At 42.0% G+C, this 19,844-nt stretch overlaps 1 protein-coding gene across 3 annotated transcripts in view; it reads right to left on the bottom strand.

The window, feature by feature from the left end:
• LOC133418802 (vesicle-fusing ATPase-like) overlaps window positions 1–19,844 on the bottom strand; it is a 47,200-nt gene that overhangs the window by 4,368 nt on the left and 22,988 nt on the right. For all 3 annotated transcript variants that reach the window (XM_061707647.1, XM_061707648.1, XM_061707649.1), the window contains 10 exons: window positions 18,654–18,819; window positions 18,430–18,504; window positions 16,164–16,351; window positions 14,139–14,234; window positions 12,775–12,931; window positions 12,492–12,625; window positions 10,947–11,013; window positions 10,754–10,833; window positions 8,828–8,962; window positions 6,717–6,830 (listed from right to left, as the gene is read on the bottom strand). In XM_061707647.1, coding sequence (XP_061563631.1) covers window positions 6,717–6,830; window positions 8,828–8,962; window positions 10,754–10,833; window positions 10,947–11,013; window positions 12,492–12,625; window positions 12,775–12,931; window positions 14,139–14,234; window positions 16,164–16,351; window positions 18,430–18,504; window positions 18,654–18,819 — 1,212 coding nt within the window. The remainder of the gene's footprint in view (window positions 1–6,716; window positions 6,831–8,827; window positions 8,963–10,753; window positions 10,834–10,946; window positions 11,014–12,491; window positions 12,626–12,774; window positions 12,932–14,138; window positions 14,235–16,163; window positions 16,352–18,429; window positions 18,505–18,653; window positions 18,820–19,844) is intronic.

Here is a 19,844-nt window from a genome sequence, read left to right as displayed (position 1 = left end):
CACAGAACCATAAATCAGTTTTACACAAAAACATCATCAACAGGAATTTATCGTTTTTACCGTGAGATACAAATTCTTATCGTGGCGAATTTTTTGGACGGTTTATCGTGAACGGTAAAATATCGCCCATTCCTAGTGGCAAGTCATGTAGTTCACATGCACAAACAGAACCGCAGACGGAGGAAGCTAACTGAACAGCAATCCTTATGTTCCTCGGGAGTGCAGGTGGAGCCGCCTGTAGCCGCTCTGAGAGACGCCAGAGCAGCGCGACACTGGAACGGGAGGGGAAACGATGAGGGGAACCGTGTGGAGTGTGAACATGAGCGAGGCTGCGCAGCTGTCTGCAGCATGTCTCGGCAAACACGAGCTCATACTTCTCCAGGCGCAGGGTGGGGAGGGGGGGGGGGGGGGGGGGGCTGCATCCGTGCATACCACCACAATTACACAGCATCCCGCCTCGGCAAACAGGCCGTTCCCGTTGTCATCGGGACAGACGCGCCGACGGGAGGACACCAACACCAGCCGCTAACCCAGCTCAGGTTAGTTCCTGCTCACGTACCAGAAAGCCACCCCGTTTGCTCAGGTAGCAAATACACGGTGAAGTCATTTGGACAGATATATTGATTTATTGTAGGTGTTGAAGGCTTCCATAGTTTAGTTTAGTTTATTTTCGGTCATGACACAAAAAATAAATAAATAAAAAACCAAGAATAAAACTGAAAACAAGAAAACGCTCAATTGTTCAAAGAAAACATAACAAAAAAGTTTCCAGTATACAAATAAACAAATAACATCTAGACCGAATACGGGGTAGGCTGAAGCAAAGCTTATTATTTGCCTACCCTCAAAAAGATTAATTAAATTAATAAAATAAAAGCAAAAAGTAAGAGAAAGACTGCCCGTAAAACAAATTGCCTCCGTAGGGATAATAAACATTCCTCAAAAAATAAAAAAGATTTTTAAAATAAAGGTGCAGTCTACATGTTACCTTCATCCTTAAAAAATCAAAGCAAATCACCAATTAAATAAATACCCAAATCAACATCAAGCCACTCATTAATTTAATATAAGGAAATCATCCTTCTTTTCAATGTTTTTTAAAATAAAGTTAAAGTTCTACATAATTTCAAATCTATATCTAATTTATTCCATACATCCACCGCTTCAGAGTGACAAATCCTCTTGCGAGCATTGATCTGGAGCTTTTCCATTTTTTCCCCCCCACACATTTTTGCTCCAACTGTCAGGTTTGAATGTCCACACCTGAGTCAAGCTCCAACAGATCTGCCCGTAAAACCTGACAAACATTGTGTCAGGGGGAAGCTTCATTTAGGAGGAATGTTGTCGTGCATCGCCCCGTAGCTGTGAGATTCACAATAAAAACAAGACCTTAACTCAAGTCAGTCAGCTATGGAAAACCTCCTATAAAACAACACATTTACTGACAAAGTCTTTCCACTTTACTGGAATCAATAATCAGAGGATTGATTTCAGCCTTGTTATATTTCCCACGCAGATTTACAGCCGACCGTCCTTTCAGATCTGACCACAGAGGAACCTAATCCCACAGCTGAATGTAAACACCAACTAACACCACGCTGAACCAGCTAACAGAGACAGTGCTGCCACATCTGGACCCACGTGCTCGTGTACTGGCGCTGGACTGAGTCCAGACAAACACCAGGAAACTGGACCACATTACACCCGTCATGAAATCACTACACTGGCTTCCAGTGAGTCAGAGGATAGAGTCAGTACTCGAGTTGTAAAAAGAATTCAGGGGGATGGTGGATTTTATCATATGGGGACAGATAATTTGTACTGATTACAATTTATATAATATATTACAAATAATAGCACTGACCAAAAAACCTGCAGAAATACTGCAGGAATGACATAGCAGCAGTTAAATGCAGCCTTCTGTAAGCTTTAAATATCCACTGGGCTTACATCAAATACATCAAAACAACAATAAAAAACAGTTTTCTGAACTTATCAATATGACTCTGTCCTTCACAGGATAAGTAAAATGGATCACTGCAAAAACTCAAAATCTTAACAAGAATATTTGTCTTATTTCTAGTTAAAATGTCTCATTTTTAGTAAAAAAAAAATCTCATTACACTTAAAACAAGACTCATCACTGGAAAAAACAACAATTTTCACCTGTTTCAAGTAGATTTTCACTTGAAATAAGTAGAAAAATCTACCAGTGGAACAAGTTTTTTTTTTGCTTGTAATAAGAAGATAAAACCTTGTTCCACTGGCAGATTTTCCTACTTATTTAAAGTGAAAATTTACTTGAAACAGGTAAAAATGGTCAAATAAGTTATTTTTCTGGTGATGACTCTAAATGTTGAAATAGCAGTAAAACCACATTCATTGATGAAATGACATAAGGGATGGAAAGGAGGGATGGCAGTTTTACAGGGGGGATGATTTTGGCCGTTTTTATTTCAAGGGGGATGCCATCCCCCCTCATCCCCCCTCAACTCCAGTACTGGATAGAGTTTAAAATCTTACTGCTGGTCTACAAAGACCTGAATGGTCTTGGACCAAAATACATGCTGGATCTGTTAGTTCCTATGAAGCTCCCAGACCCCTGAGGTTCATCTGTATCTGGTTTGTTGTGGTTCCCAAGAACCAGAACCAAGCAAGGTGAGGCAGCGTTCAGTTATTCTGCTCCTCACCGGTGGAACAAACTTCCTGTAGACCTGAGGTCTGCTCCAACTGTAGATCCTTTAAATCAGGCCTAAAAACATCACTGTTTAATTAAATACTTACCTGCTGTACTCTACTGCCCTTACCTTTTAACAACTTGTGCTTTTTATTATTTTGTTATCATTTTATTTCAGTTTATTTGTTATTTACTGTTTAATTGTGTCTTGCTGCTTTTAATATTGATGTAAAGCACTTTGAATTATCTTGCCTTGCCTTCAGACAAGTTTGGTCCACTGCTTCTTTCCCTGCAGTCTGCTTTTGTTGGACGATAGAACTCGTTTGGACTCAGATAAAACACCGATTGATCTTTTCAGTGGATTTCATCACCTGAACTTGCTGACTTGAGTACCGGATGGATAAAAACACAGATCAGATGACCTGGGGCCTCATGTACGAGGACTGCACCTAGAGGATTTCATCATGAATCAGTGCGTGGAATTCTTGCGTACGCACAAAATCATTCAGAAGTTCAAAACTCTGCGTAAGCCCAAATCCACGCACGTTTCTTTGAACATCACAACCAACGTGAAACTGAACGTGGACGCGGGAGGACTACGCTCCTCCCTGTCTCCTCCCTCACTTGTCCCTCAAGTAGATCAATTTGAATATGATGAAGGGGAAAAATATCCATGAAAAACCGCTCATCCAAACCAGGAACTTGCAAAAGCAAGTGTGTTTTGAACGGCAAATAAAGACAATCTGTGCCAACATGAAAAATAAAGAAATAAGTCGCAAAAAATGTTGCAGCCGCAGGAGGAGAGGCCGGCCTCCGTCACCGGGAGGAGAGGCCGGCCTCCGTCACCGGGAGGAGAGGCCGGCCTCCGTCACCGGGAGGAGAGACGGGCCTCCGTCGCCGGGAGGAGAGGCCGGCCCCCGTCACCGGGAGGAGAGACCGGCCCCCGTCACCGGGATGAGAGACCGGCCCCCGTCACCGGGAGGAGAGACCGGCCCCCGTCACCGGGAGGAGAGGCCGGCCTCCGTCGCCGGGAGGAGAGGCCGGCCTCCGTCGCCGGGAGGAGAGGCCGGCCTCCGTCGCCGGGAGGAGAGGCCGGCCTCCGTCACCGGGAGGAGAGGCCGGCCTCCGTCACCGGGAGGAGAGACCGGCCTCCGTCACCGGGAGGAGAGACCGGCCTCCGTCACCGGGAGGAGAGGAGAGGCCTCCGTCACCGGGAGGAGAGGCCGGCCTCCAGAAGCAGACCATGAACTTCTCTGCACACTAAAACCTTTTACAGTCAAATGTGATGTTCTGTCTGAAATCAAAACACAATCATCCCTCGCACGCCAACAAATCTGTACAAACAGACTGTAAAGTAAAATAATCAAGAGTCATATTCCAGGTCACAATATGTCTAAAATGCTGTGGTACCCCCTCAGGAATTCTGCTCATGAATGAAAGCCAACAAACCTCAACGACCTGGAGTGATGCTGGAAAGATAAGTGGACTAAAATTACCACACAACAATGTCAGAGTAGGGCTGTTCGATTAATCGATTTTAAATCGTAATCGCGATTATGTAATTAGAACGATGTTAAAACGTGAAAATCGTAAAATCGATTTTTCACCCTTTTTTTAATTTATTTTTTTTATTTATTTTTTTTTTACCTTGTCTGCACACATATTAATGATTGATACCATATTAATGATTGATGGAAATACCTCTCAATACCTGCGACAAGTGCCCCATCGGAGAGGCTCTTTAGTGTAGGAGGGGGCGTTGTAACATGCCACCGGGCATCCCTCAAGCCAGATGCGGTAGACCGACTCGTGTTCCTTGCAAAAAACTTGCAAATGTGAATAGCAAATGTAATGACTGACATTACACACCTCTACCTCCTTCATGGGTTGCATTATTATTTAGCATGCAAAGACCCAGTTTAGTTTAATTAGAAAATGTCTTGTTTTATTTAATTGGAAATATAACTTACTGTATGTTTGCAAGTGCTGATTTGCTGATTTTTTTTTTTCAGAGATAAAACTTATCTTATATTTTATTATATTTTTTAAAACTTTTTTTCAACTTATTTTACAGAGTTTTGCACTTTATTCATTCATTTTTGGTTTAATAAGAGCAAAGTTTGCACTTAAAGCCCAATGGGGCAAATGTTCAATAAAAAAACAGCATATTTGAAATCATTTCTTTGCCTTTTGTCAATTCACAAAATAATCGTAATCGTAATCGAAAATCGGATTTTGAGAGAAAAAAAAAATCGAGATTTTATTTTTGGGCAAAATCGAACAGCCCTATGTCAGAGTAATAAAGACTTACACAAAACTACAGTTTAAAATCATTGCTGAATCCTGGGCTGCAACTTTAAAGGGTCTTTAAAGGGTTAACGACGTAGAATATGTTCAATACTGATTTTCTTACATGGAAACGATCGTATTTTCTGGCAGAATCCAAGAGGGGATAAAAACTGAAACTGTCCTGATTGCTGATCTCCCCAAAAACGCAGCGAATGATTGAGGGTTCCTCCCCTGGGCTCCGAAAGGTCTCACAGAGAGTCGATCCCTCCAGCGCCTCCTGTTTTCTTTGAAACTAAATCATTTTTGGTGGAGCGCAAACAGGAATAACCACAGCATCTCCAACAATGAGTCACAGACGTGCGCACTGACAAATACGTCTGAGCCAAACCACTAAATCCCTAGAATGTTGACAACCTTAAGGAGCAGAGTATTCCTACTGTATTTTTGTACCTAAAAACAGCTAATGTGTTGTGAGAATGCCAAGGGTCTTCAATGACTTGTCTATACTTTGGTTTTTTTGTTTCCACACTTGGACGGCTGTAACGTGCACCTCTGCTACGTTAGAGCCGAGGACACCGATCCAGGAGGAGAGCGAGACCAGGCTTCTGGGTAGCGTCCCTCTGATTCAGAACACGTGGATGGAACTTGGAAAGTTCTGCACAGCGAGGTTTCATAACAACGGAGGCGCGTGGAGGACGGCTCGGAGCTGGAGGTGTGCTGGAGCGCCGCGCTCGACAAATCATCGGCGAAGCCACGCAGTTTTTCACTCCAGCTGCTGGATGACAGATTTTTGTGCCTGACATGCTGGTTCTGTTGACTGCAGAGAATGTCAGCCAGATGTTGAGGAAGACGTGGGACAAGCTGCTCCAGCTCAGACCACACCAGCAGTGAGAAATTGGTGTTTTGACGAAGAAAAAAAAAAAAAAAAAAAAAAGAGACACGAGAGAGCCATGCTTTCTTGCTCTCAAAATGTACCTGAACATATATATATGGATATATGTTGCATGGAAAAACTGATGTTCTCATTAAGATTACAGCCTGAGCAGTATATAAAATACTGGGAAAGGTGGACTTTATATTCTGTGGAATGTAACTCATTGACTGTGTGAATCTAAAATCCTTTTTACAGTTTTTTGGGGTTTTCTTTATTTTCATTAATGTATGCCCTAAGTCAACGTGTTTGTTCTCTTATTTTATTTTTATTTTTATTTTCTTTACTTCCTTTATTGTTGGAAAAAACTTGAAATCACCAATAAAGAGAAAGTTGCATTAAAAAAGTACCTGAACATTCTTTAACCAACATTTACCACGTTGTATGCACACGTTTACATTTACTGTGGCTACAAAAACGTAGCTTACCACCACCGGTGAGAATGTGTATGAATGAATAATGGTCTCTGTAAAGCGCTCTGGGTGCCTTGAAGGGCGCTATATAAAACCAAGCCATTATTATTATTATTATTATTATTACTTGCTTCAAATGGAAATAAAAGTGCCGCTATAGCTGATGATGTCATTAGCTAAGAGGGAAGGTGGTCGTTAACTCCGGTACAGTTTAATCCCAACTGATTCCTCAACATCCCATTTAAAAAAAAAAAAAAACACAAATATTGTCCTCGTTGGGCGAGAAGAAGCAATGATGATCCCCGTAACTATACTCTGATTCACATCTGTAGTCGATTTAATGACGGCTGATTAAAACACGATGATGTCGGCAGCAGAAAACAAAAGAGCATCAGCTCCATCTCACCTGGGCCGCCATTTCAATCAGCATGAGCAGCTTCTTAATGCCGATCCACAGGGTCTTGTCCTTGACGGCTTGGGCGATGGCGGCTCGTTCCTTCTCCTGGAAGGAGCCCAGCAGCTGCGGAGAGGAAGACGACCACCAGGACAATATCCAGTCAAAACGGAGAACATAGTTCGTAAATGGCAATCTTTCGTAGATTATTTTAACTCGTTGAAGACTCTACCCACCGACTGATCCCTCCCCCTTACCTTAATTTTCTTTTCATTTCTTTCATTTATTTATTTGTTTTGATTATTGTTATTTATGCTGCATTTTATGTTTTATTTATTATTTCCATTTAATGGGATATTAGTGATGGGCATTTGCATTTACCACTGCATTTGTTTTTGTATGCCGCATTTGCTCATCCATTACTCTCCTCCATTGTCCATTTGTTGCTCATCTGTTTATTTTTTATTTAACTCTACAGAGACTCTGTTCTTAGTTCTGTTTTAAAAAAAAAAAAAAAAAAAAAAAAAAAAAAAAAGGGACAATGTATAATGCATAATTCGTATTTTTGATTATTTGTGTCCATGTTGTCATTGTATGTTTTTTTTCTAAAAAGATCAATAAAAAAAAAAACGGAGAACATAGCTAACTGCTTTGATGATTTTACATATTTTGAGTTGAAAAACATTAAAAAAGGATTAATACAATAAATTACAACTCAAAGCCAGGTTGGAATGGTAACAGACCATAAACATTACGAAAATAAAAAAAAGGATAAAATAAATTAAAAAAAAACAATTAAAAATAACATTTATAAAACACACTTTCATTTAATTCCACACATTGGTTCTCTATTAAAGAAAAATCCACGCTGGTCCCTGAAACAACTTGAAACTGACAAAAGCAATGAACGTTTAGACCTGGCCACCAGGGGTGCGCCAGCAAGCCCCTTATTTTTGCCAGGCTCCAGAAGGGGGCCCTTTGATTGGGTCTGATTTTAGGAGTCAGTGGTCCCTGGTTCAGTTCCGGCTCGTTCTGCTCGGGCACGCACAGCTCCATCAGAGTCCGGCATAAAACACCTGGCCAAATCTGTGTGCAGGCTGCAAAGCTCTTCATCGCAGCCGAACATAGCTGAAACCTCATTACTTACCAGTTTCAAGTTATTTCCGGTGGTCATTATGGTTTTTTTTTCTTTCTTTAATGGAAGGAGGCAACAAATGTGTGTCTCTGCAGAAGAACCTGTTTTTGGTGTCAAGCAGCAAGGCTTCAAGTGGTTTTAGCTTATCGTAAACCAAAGTTAATTTTTAAAAGGTACTAGAGTTGTGGGAAACATTAGCCAAACCCAACGTTTCTGAGGTGGGCTGCAGACCTCAACTAAAGGACTGATAGCCAGTTCAACTATCGGTATGAAACTAAATACCATATTTTCTGGAATATAAGCCGCATCTGCATATAAGCCGCATCCGCTCTATTTTTAATAAAATAAAATAAAAAGATATACAAGCCGCACCTGCATACAAGCCGCATGCGCTCTATTTAAAAAAAAAAAAGATATGCAAGCCGCAGATATTTATGTTGTTAGATTAGATATTTACTACATGTACAGAACGATTTTGAACTGTAAATGATGTACATGTTTGTACCTAAATAGATCCTTTCCTAACAGTGTCTTTTAACACGGCAGCAACTTTGCTAATTAAAACGGGACAGAACCAAGAGAAAATAACTGATATTTATTTATCTATTTATCTGTTTGAAATCTGCTTCTACCTACTTCTATCTGCTAAAGAAGAAGTAGCGTATTCTTCTTTGCATTTATTTTGTCTTAGTTTTGATTCTAATTCCGGTTAGCGCTCCCCCTAGCGGTGGAAGAAAAATCCACAGAATAGCCGCACCTTTGTATAAGCCGCATGGTTCAAAACCTATGAAAAAAGTAGCGGCTTATAGTCCAGAAAATACGGTAATTGATAATTGATGCATATTGATGCATCCTCTCTAAGCAAATCAAAGAAGCGTAAGAATCTGTGTATTGTTTTATCTCACCCCAACCTCTGACTGATTCAGGGCTGTACTTTGTGTTTGAGAGTATGTGCAGGTGGACGCTGAGTGGGGGTGGGTCACGTTACCTCCAGGGCCTCGACGAGCTGCTCTCCCCTCGAGATGTTGGGAATGTGGATGGTGGTGCTGAAAGCATCCAACATCCCCATTTCCTGAAGGACGTCTTTACAGCTGGTGGTGCCGATGATCAGGAGTTTACGACCCTGAAGGAGAAGCAGGCGTCATCATTGTGTATGAAGTAGGGCTGTTCGATTTTGCCCAAAAATAAAATCTCGATTTTTTTCTCTCAAAATCCGATTTTCGATTACGATTATTTTGTGAATGGACAAAAGGCAAAGAAATGATTTCAAATATGCTGTTTTTTTATTGAACATTTGCCCCATTGGGCTTTAAGTGCAAACTTTGCTCTTATTAAACCAAAAATGAATGAATAAAGTGCAAAACTCTGTAAAATAAGTTGAAAAAAAGTTTTAAAAAATATAATAAAATATAAAGTTTTATCTCTGAAAAAAAAAAATCAGCAAATCAGCAGACAAGGTTAAAAAAAAAAAAAAAATGAAAAATCGATTTTACGATTTTCACGTTTTAACATCGTTCTAGTTACATAATCGCGATTACGATTTAAAATCGATTAATCGTACAGCCCTAGTATGAAGGTTGTCACAGCCTCCAGATTTTCACAATTTGTATTTTAAGACGGATTTAATTTTTTCAAACAAATCAAAACAGTTATTGAGACTGGCAATGAGAGATACTGGCTCTGAAACATCCGTTGGTATTGCTTGTAGCTTCTTTGGCAGTAAGAGGAGCCCCCCCATCATCTTCTTCGGTTCAGAGACCAAGAAGATCCACTGGGGTCCCAAAGGAAACTCGCCGTAGTTTGGGCACTGCTGTCGCTGCAGAAATGTCCCTGCACTTTCCCCCACATCTGAGTCTCGGTGCAAAACATGTCAGCGGAGATGTGCGATATAAAATGAACCCGTCTGAATACTTTTGATTCCAGTCCACTTCCTACGAGCCCCGTCCCGCTTGCTCGTGAATAAAGACAGGAAAGCCTTGTGCGGTGGCATCCTGTCCAGCATTATCTCCTGATTTCCGCATCACTGGGTTGCTTTGGTAGAGAATTTCAAAATGTTGACCATAATTGTTGGATTCTGGTCTCTCCCTTATGAAGACCAACATTGTACAACGGGTTTTAGGCCCGAACAAAAGAAAACGGACCAGAACATAAGGATAAAAAAGAAGTAGAGAGGAAAAAAACAAGAGCATAATAGAAGAAAAAACAACAGAAGACAACAGCAGAGAGGACAAACATGGGCAGAGAAGAAAGAAGAGAAGTAAAAGAATTGCGGTTCCACTAAGCCGGGGAGTTGGAGGACAACCAGGAGAAGACGACGAAGGCCGAGAGGCAGAGGAGTGGTGAGTAGACAGGGGGATTACGGCTGCTGGCTGAACCCCCGTGGCGTGGGGGGTTGTGATGCTGCATGCAGATGAGGTGCCACACAGGCGGCAGTGCTGCCAGGTCCTGGCTCTCTCACAGAGCCCTTTCTCCTCCGTGTCCCCCTGGCCTCCCCTGGCCCCAGGCACCCTGCTGGGCCCAGCGCTTTACAACCCCGGAGGAGCTCTGCGGCCAGGCATTCAGCACCAGGCCCTGCGCCACTTCTCATGCACATGCAGCCATATAGTGCTATAGCCTCCTTCACAAATCCACCAACAACAGACACACACAAGCTACAAGCAAAGAAAGTATGAGAAATGGGTCTCTACCGCCACCATTCACTCCGAGCACAACGGGCTGGACCATAATGCTTGCTAATAACCATACGCTCACACACAGCCGTCCACACATGCCCGCTGCAGCCAAGGACCTCGAACAATTCCTCGCAAACCTTTGCATTGGCATCCATAAGACCTGCTGTCCCCTCTCGGCCGCCGGTGGACCAGCACCCACCACCGGGAGCTGGAAATAGCCACCGGGGCAGAGCATTCATTACCTTTGGAGGCGGTTTCTTCAGCAGCACCAACAACGCCTGCAGCACCAGGTTGGAGAAGCGAGGACCAATCGGAACAAAGTCTGTCGACGCAAAGTCATTTTTCTTTACGCGCTTGAATCACAAATTCATGCACAGCTCAATAAAAGATGCCACTTTTATCCGCTGGGTTGAGTGGCGAGGCAATGAGTCTTACCCAACAAGCGTTCAATGTCATCCACAACCACGCAGCTCAGCTGGGACTTGTACGCATCTTCAAATATCTGCAAAAGAAAACAAAATGCACATAAAAGGATAAAAGAATACTTTAGTTCAAGTAGTTTTGCTGTCAGCGATGTTTAGATTGAAAGATACATGTAGGTTAGGTAAGATATTGACATTAAATTTTACTTTTGCAACCGAGATCAACTCCAGCCACCGCTTCAGGTACAGCAGTTGGGCCAGAAGGAAATAAAACGTGCCGTACTGAGCTGTTCTGTGTTTTGGCATTTTTCCACTAGTACCTACTCAGCCCGACTCGACTCACCTCGGTTTTGCGCTTTTCCACTAGGGGTCTAAACGTGCTGAGTAGATACTTTTTCTGTAACTACTCTGCCGAGGTTCTAAGCGGCTGAGTCGGCTGTATCTGACATCATCACACTACAGGCCACCGATTGGTCGGAGGGTTGGAGTCAGACGTTTGAGTCAGGAGACGGAAATCAGTGAAAGAGCGACTCTGGCGGCGGCTTCTTGTTCATTTTATTCAACAGGTAATGGCAGCAGAAGTCTGTTTCATGATCCAACTCTGAGGTGCAGATGTTCATAAACCTGGTGGCTGAGGAGAGAATTAAAAAGCGATGTAGACGAACGATAAGGAACGACCAGATCTACCAGGGGCTCTGTCACTTCATAGCTGCTCACGGCTCCAGCTGACTTTTCAGCAGCGCTGAGACAAACTAAAAAAAATTAAAAAGCGTCACCGCTTGAAGCTTCTTTCACTCTCATTTTTGAACTTGGTATCAAACACAAGGCACAGACCCAGCAGCACATTTATCATCTCATTCAGGTTCTACATCTTTAGTGTTGTTGTCTTCTTCGTTTAGATCACACAATCAAATAAGTCACAGCAGCTTCACTCCAACCCTCCTACTTCTGCTCCAGGTGCTGGATTGTTATAAACTTAAACTTTATTTATTTATATAGCACCATATCATACATTTAAGAATTGCAACACATGGTGCTTTACATGCAGAATAAAATGACAATCAGAAAACACAATTTAAAACATCCCATACGACCCCACCCCCACCCCCCACCCCCCACGCATACACACCTCCCAGTTTGGACGACCCCCCTGAGGAAACACTGGAGCTAAAATCTAAAAGATGAAAAGAAAGTAAAGAATGCCTAAAAGTATAAAATGTTTAGAGAAATCTATACAAAACTTAAGATGAATAATAAATAACATAAAATAAAATAAGTCATTAAAAATGGATTAAAGGTTTAAAGATAATAAAAGAGCTAAATAAATAAAACACAATAAATAGATGAAAAGACTAGGTAAATGACATCAGATAAAAGCCAAACTATAAAGGTGTGTCTTGAGCCTCCTTTTAAAAATATCAACGTTCTCTGCGGCCCTGAGGTTCTCTGGTTATGGAAAAGAAACCAGGCCGAGTTGAGCTGAGATGAGTAGAGCTGGGTAGGTACTAGTGGAAAAGCGCCATTTGAGTGTCATGACTTATCAGACTGCAGGTGTTACCTTCTTGATGGCTTGGCACTTGGCGATCTCGGAGTGGCCGATCATCTTGTCGGGGGAGCAGATCTTGATGAAGGGAAACTGGGAGTCTTCAGAAATCTTAGCTGCGAGGGCCGTCTTCCCACTGCCAGGTGGGCCTGAGGGTGAAAAACAATCACTAAACTATTGTTCCTATTGCTCAGCGACAGACGGTGCCCTCCACAAAGGTTACTTTCTTAATTTCTGGACTTTAGAGGGTTTATCTTGTCTGTGTGCTGGGACCGTATGGGGCTGGTGCGTGACCCACCTTCCAGAAGCACAGAGACCAGTGGTGTCCGGTCGCTTTTCTGCGTCTGCTGTACACGCAGCTCTCCATCCCCCAGGACGGCTGACACCGAATCACCCCACCGGATGATGCCGTTCATGATGTAGCTGGCGTAGTCCTCCTGGTTGGTTCCGAATGCCTGGAGAAGGAGGAAAACGTTTTGTATCAGGGTGAGGTCAAATAGATAGGGATATCTACCAATTGACCCCCCCAAATTTACAGATTTACCAATTAATCTAAGCAGAACTGCTTCAGCACCTTCCAGGTGGATGGATTCTGCTTGTGCACGGAAAACAGATACTCAATCAGACCGAGGTCTGAATACGACTGGACCATTTCTGGTGGTCATGCTGCTTTAGTTGGTGTCTGAATAGGACCATTCCCTCCTAAAGGGGAGTTTTTACCTGCCATTGTTTATGTTATGTTTATGTAATAATTGCTCGGGGGTCGTGTTCTGGTCTCTGGAAAGATCCCCGAGACAACTTCGGGTGTAATAGACGCTATATAAATAAAACTGAATTGAAATTGAATCCTCATCATGCTCAATGTGTATAATAAAACTGAATTGAATTGTTAAAAGTAGAACCCCCCACTATCGACGACTGGATTGGGATCATCTACGAGATCTATGTTATGGAGAAGATCTCTTCCTCCCTCAAGGTTGAGAAAGAAAACTTTTATAAGATCTGGTCCAAATGGACCGAGTATGTGAAACCAATCACATCCGATTTCATGTGAACTATTTTTTTTATGTGATGTAATGACTGTAAACCTGGTTTTTATTTTTATTTTCTTTATTTTTTATTTTTATTTTTTTTATTTTTCTGTTAGTGTTTCCAATTACTGTTCATAAAAAAATGCCTGGAGGACAGTAGGGACAGAATCATTTAAGTTTAAAGATTGAATGCATAAATGTGTAAGATGGAATACTGCTGTTCTAAATAAAAAGAGAATTAAAAAAAAAAAAAACTGAATTGAATTGAATCCTCGTCATGCTCAATGACCCCAGTTTCAGCTCTGCCAATGACCAGTACCCCCAGGTCATGATGCCGCCACCCCCATGTTTCACAGTAGGACTGGTACCCACATGGTGACGTGTGTATTTTGTGTTTCTTCTGGTTGGAGAGTCACCCAGATTCTTTCCTGTGTCCCTTCATTCCCTTTGAGCAATTGATTTGTGGACAGTTTTAGATGAAGTCCCACCTTTTCATTAGATTCTCAGTAAAGAATGCTCCCTGACCGCGTTCGTTACTTTGACACCATCTGTTCAAGAGGACATATTATGTAATAAAAAAGGTTTTTGAAATGAATTTGACCGAAACAAATGAGGCTGCAGAGCAACGTACCGGCTTGATGTCGTTGTTCAGCGAGGCCATGAAGTCCAGCCTGCAGACCTGCAGGTTCTCTGCCGTCTGAATGTCCACCTCCACGGTGCTGCTGGCCTACAACAGCATCCAAAAATACATTAACATACAAACAACAGTCAGTATTCATTTTCATTTTATTCTTTATTTCATTCAAAAAACAAAACAATTTAATACAAATACAAATGTTCCTAACTTATGAATGAAAAGGGAGCAGAAAGAAGAAGAATCTTATCTGATCTGCCCCTTTCACAAATAACATAAATTAATAATAATTAAAAAAAAAAAAAAAACAACTAAGTGAATAAAAACAACTAAAATAAAATTAAAATAACATTAAATAAAATTACCACCGCCTACGGGTATGTCAATCAAACTCAACATTTTTCGTTATATTTCCTTAACATACAGGCTTTAATTGTTCTTTTGAATGTAATGTTTGATTTGGATTCTTTGTTTTCTTTGTTCAGATTGTTCCATAAATTGATTCCTTTCACAGAAACACAACGTTCCATCAATTTTGTCCTGCATCTTGGTTTTATATAGTATTGAGTTACCTTCCTCTCTGGATGAACTCCGCGCCCCTGCTAGACAAACCCTTTTCATAAAATACGGCACTATGTTAAAAAAGTTCCCCCTCAGATCAGAAAGGTCAGACAGAAAGGGGGAGAGAGAGAGAGAGAGAGAGAGAGAGAGGGAGGGGGGCGTTGCTTAGGGGAGGGGAAGAAAAAACGTCACAGCCATCAGACATGTGTACGGCCCTTGTCTGTCACCTTTCATCACCCGCTAATATTTGCTGTTCTGTGTGCGTGTGTGTGTGCAGAACACTTAACAGATGAGAACTTCACCTCATCCGTGCGTCCTACTGAGCGGTGTAGATATGAGCCAGTGCACCTGATAAAACACTTGAGCCGTAGGCGCGCACGCACAGGCCACCCTGCTCACCTGGGTGGCTGCTCAGACTGGCACCAGAGCGCTGTGCGCGCCGGCCCACAGGTGTGGGCCCCAATGCGCTCTGGCACTTTCGGTTGGGCAGAACAAGGGAAGGTTACGGTCAGAGGTGGACAGAGTACTCGACTCCAGTACTTGAGTAAGAGTACAAATACTACTGGTCAAAATTTACTCCGTTACAAGTAAAAGTAGCTCAGTCAAAATATTACTCGAGTAAGAGTAGAAAAGTACTTGCTTTTAAAGGTACTTAAGTATCCAAAAGTAAATGCTTTTAAATTTACTTTAAGTAAAAGTAAGAGTAAGAGTAAATTTCTTATATTCTACATCAGTAAATTACTATATTTTTTCTAAATTAATTTAAGGATCTTTTAACTCTTGTTTCTGAGAATTAACTCTTTGAAACCAGCTGCACTGATGTGCTGCTTTTAGAACCACAATGTTATATAAAACCTGCAGAAACACCAAAAACAAATCAAATGAATGGGATCATAAGAGGACAGCAGATGATGCAGAGTTTATTAACAATCATGAACTGAAACCAAATGAACCTGCACCATCCTATTGTATTTTTGATTTTGTCTTTCTTCTCCTGACGCAGGCGTAGCCATTGTTGCGTCTATGTCTTGACTTGTTGCGGCTCTGTCTTGACAAACGCAGGCTACTTTGGCGGTATCGTTTTGAGGAGGCTTGACGTATTTCCGCTTTACGTACATCCCAGTGGAGAGCGTGCACTGTGATAGGTCTCCTCCTTTGACAAAAACAGCTTGTGTCCAATAGGATTTTAGGGAAGAAGAAAAAAGAGCAGACCTGAAAGTAACGAGTACTTTTCAGCCTTCCTAGAAATTTACTTGAGTAAAAGTAAAAATATTTGTCTTGGAAATGTATTCAAGTAAGAGTAATAAGTACCAAAGAAATCTAATACTCAAGTAAAGTACAAATCCTCTGGATATGTACTTAAGTACAGTACTCAAGTAAATTTACTCCGTTACTGTCCACCACTGGTTACGGTCATGTTTCTGACCGCGCTCCAGAACCTCAGAGATTAGAAATGCTGACCTTGATGTGTCTGTTCATGGCGGTGGACTGTGCGGCCCTGACCAGGCCCTCCAGCTCAGCGCCGCTGTAGTTCTTGGTCTCCACAGCCAGTTCTGTGATGTCTATATCGGTGGCCATCAGGTCGTACTGACGCATCTTGGCTGTGTGGATGTTGAGGATCTGAATACGGCCCTTTTCGTCCGGTAAGCCTGACAGAGGAGAGGGGGAGAGTCACTGGTAACTCGGGGAAACGTTGGCAGCTTGTGGCCGGTGAGTTATCCTACGACAGCTGCTGGCTTTGAAGGTCTGAATTAGGGATGGGCGGTATGGACTAAAAAATGTATCACGATAATTTCTGGCATTTATCCCGATAACAATAAAAACGACGATAAAAAAAATGCCAATTCAACTCCACCTTTTCAACTATAAACCTATCTCGCTCTCAGATCCACCATGTTTGTTACACAAAAACAGGAATTTATCCTTCTTTCTTTCTGGCTCATTTCTTTCTTTCTTTGAAAGAAATTCATTCATTCATTCATTCATTCATTCATTCATTCATTCCTTCATTCCTTCATTCCTTCATTCCTTCATTCCTTCATTCCTTCATTCCTTCATTCCTTCATTCCTTCCTTCCTTCCTTCCTTCCTTCCTTCCTTCCTTCCTTCCTTCCTTCCTTCCTTCCTTCCTTCCTTCCTTCCTTCCTTCCGCTTTACACAAAAACGTCATCAACGAATTTACCGAATTTATCGTTTTTACCGCGAGATGACAAATTCTTACCGTGGGGAATTTTTTTGACGGTTTATCGTGAACGGTAAAATATCACCCATTCCTAGTCTGAATCTAATATTCTGGTATGGAGACGTCTCATACCTGCAGGGTCAACTTATAAAAGTGCAAAAGTCCTAATCAAATACTGTTTAGTAAATATCAAACCTAAAAAGATGCAGATTTTGTTCCATCAGTCTATGGTTTGTTCAGTGCGGTCCATGCTAATGAGTTACACGTACGACCAGCCTGAGAACCTGAGTTTAACAGGACACATCGTCACAGTCAAACAGATTTCTACCACTTTGCACATGAAAGCCAATCACAGCCGTCATCCAGTCGGGGACAGGTGTGATTTGATTAGACAGTACAAAGGGGCAGCTTTAAGGGAACTGCTTAGGCTATGCTCGGACCGCCAGCCTACGTCTGATTTTTATCCACCTGACTTCTAGATTTGAAGGTCTGAACAGCCCAAAGCCACAAAACGGGATTTTTCCAACCCTGATTCCCAGCATGTGAAGACGTGTCCGGTTGCTCAAATGGGATTTCATTTACAACGCAACAAGACAATCTATGCACGTAGGCTGCCAGGGTAACAGTACGGACAAAGGACAACCAATTCAAAATTCAAAATTCAAAATTTGAATATCGATTTTTTTTCCCCCCATTATATCACCCACTGCTCCTACCTAAGTGACAGTCCTGGGCATTGCTCCCTCTACCAACCCTGGGAGGGCCCTGCACTGAGCTCAGGTTTTATTTCATTTTATAATTTATTTTTTATATAACACAATTGCCTGTCCTTAAAAAATGAAAAATAATGGACAGAGGTTTATTTATTTATGGATTTATATCTATACTGACTGATCACTGTGCCTGTCCTTGGTTTTAGTACCCATCTTTCTTGTGTTTATTATCATTTGCCACATAATTAAAGCAACCTCATACTAAATTTAATGTTAATTTCATATGATGTAAATAATATGAAAAACATATACAAATATGTTGTAACTTTAGCTTGTATAGTTATAATAAAACATTGTTTTGACTCAGTTTGTCCCATGAATTGTCACTATAATCTGATGAACGTGCAACTCGGATTTTAAGATCCATCACTATCATCTGATGTACATATATACAACTTGGATTTTAAGATGTGTAATGCATTTTTAAATTTTTCGGTGAACTATGTAGAATATAATAATCGGGATATCGCAATGTGTATCTTATCGTGGCTCAAGTATCGTGATGCGTATCGTATCGTGAGGTCCTTCCCAATACCCACCCCTAGTTACAACAGCAGCTCAAAGCTGCTACTATCGCTTTGAGCTGAACTTCACGCACACATTCAACGTTAACTGTAGAAGAAGAGCACAGCCTGACTTCTGCTTACATTACTTTGGATGGGATTATTGGAGGTAATGATTTAAAGCCTTCCATGTTACCACTGATGTCCCTTTCCAGCCCACTGAAGTAAACACCTGGGTGAAACCTAATCCGGGTGTTCTTCACTTCTTACCGATCTCCATCTTCACCTCCAGCCTCCCCGGTCGCAGCAAGGCTTCATCGATCAGGTCAGGCCTGTTGGTCATACCTGAGGGGGACGGAGAGACAGCGGGGAGGGGAGAGAAAACAGGGGAAGAAGACGGATGACGGATCAGAGAGAGCGCGCAGGTGTTAGAACAAAGCGCTGGACAGACTACCAGCGAGCGTGTTGGCGTCGGGACGTGAGCGTGTCTGCACCTATGACGAGGATGTTGTTGAGCTGCTCCACGCCGTCTATCTTGGACAGCAGCTGGTTGACCACGGTGTCGTGGACCCCCGTGCTGCCGGCCATGCTGCCGCGCTGCTTGCAGATTGCGTCGATCTCATCAAATATGATGATGTGAAGGCCGCTGTTGGCACCAAGCTGTTCACCACAGACAGAAGACGAGGAAGATTAATGTGAGAACCGCAAACACGCTGTCTGCTGTTATCTTAAACCATCTGCTCCGTCGAGCTGGGAGGTCTTCCTCGTGCTCCAACGACAAGTCAACCCACTGCTGTTTTTCCACTCACATGTCATGATTTTGCAGTTAATGGTGGAGCAGAAGTTATTTACTTAAAAAAAACAACTAAATATGAAACATCTCACATCAGGGTCATTACTTAAACCTTTTGCTACAGTTGCAACCGTAATTGCATCATGTTATGTGTTTTAGGCCCATTTAAACTGGTGCTTAAATACCGTCTAAAAGGATTTAATAATGACTTCTGCGCACATACATGGCTCCCTCCAGAACTGCTACAAGAGCATTTAGCTGCCAGATTTGTTGTTTGAAAACCTCCCTTTCCCTCGTCTGCGGTGCTCCCTGTCACTTCTCTCCAAGTCCATTTCTCCTCTTCATTTGAGCTTCGGCTGGAGCTCTTTTATTCATCTCGCTGAAGCTCTGGAGAACTGCCGCCACCTACCGCTTTTATCAATGAAGCCACTCTTATTCATCACAACACACAGGGAAAACAAGCATGTGGATGCATGTTTTGATTTGCAGAGGTTTTTTGGAAAGTCTTTAAAGAAACATGTCATGCATTTGGATGAAAACTGGTACTATTATATATATTTATGGCTCAAGATCTTGTCATAATCATAAATCACATAAAAAATAAACAGACGTAGCCTCTTGTGGGGGGCAAGTAGTGTTTCCAGAGTTTCCTCTGGAAGCACTAGAAAGTGGAGGAGAGAATTAGTCTACGTCTCACTTAATCTGTTACCTCCCTTGACATCCTGTGGTCTCAGTCACTAGAAACACATCTTATCTAATACAACGGAACGGCCCATTACGTGAATAATGACCCTATTTTAAGAGGTAATATATGACCCTAGGAAACGAGTGTGAGCAGCAGCCAGTCAGACCAAAACAAGCTCTGCCAAAAGTCAACGTGAAACCTGAGGTG

The sequence above is a fragment of the Cololabis saira genome, chromosome 19, assembly GCF_033807715.1.
Source record: "Cololabis saira isolate AMF1-May2022 chromosome 19, fColSai1.1, whole genome shotgun sequence".
NCBI classification, from domain to species: domain Eukaryota; kingdom Metazoa; phylum Chordata; class Actinopteri; order Beloniformes; family Belonidae; genus Cololabis; species Cololabis saira.
The sequence above is the reverse complement of the archived record's forward strand: the minus strand, read 5'-3'. Positions and strand labels throughout refer to the sequence as shown.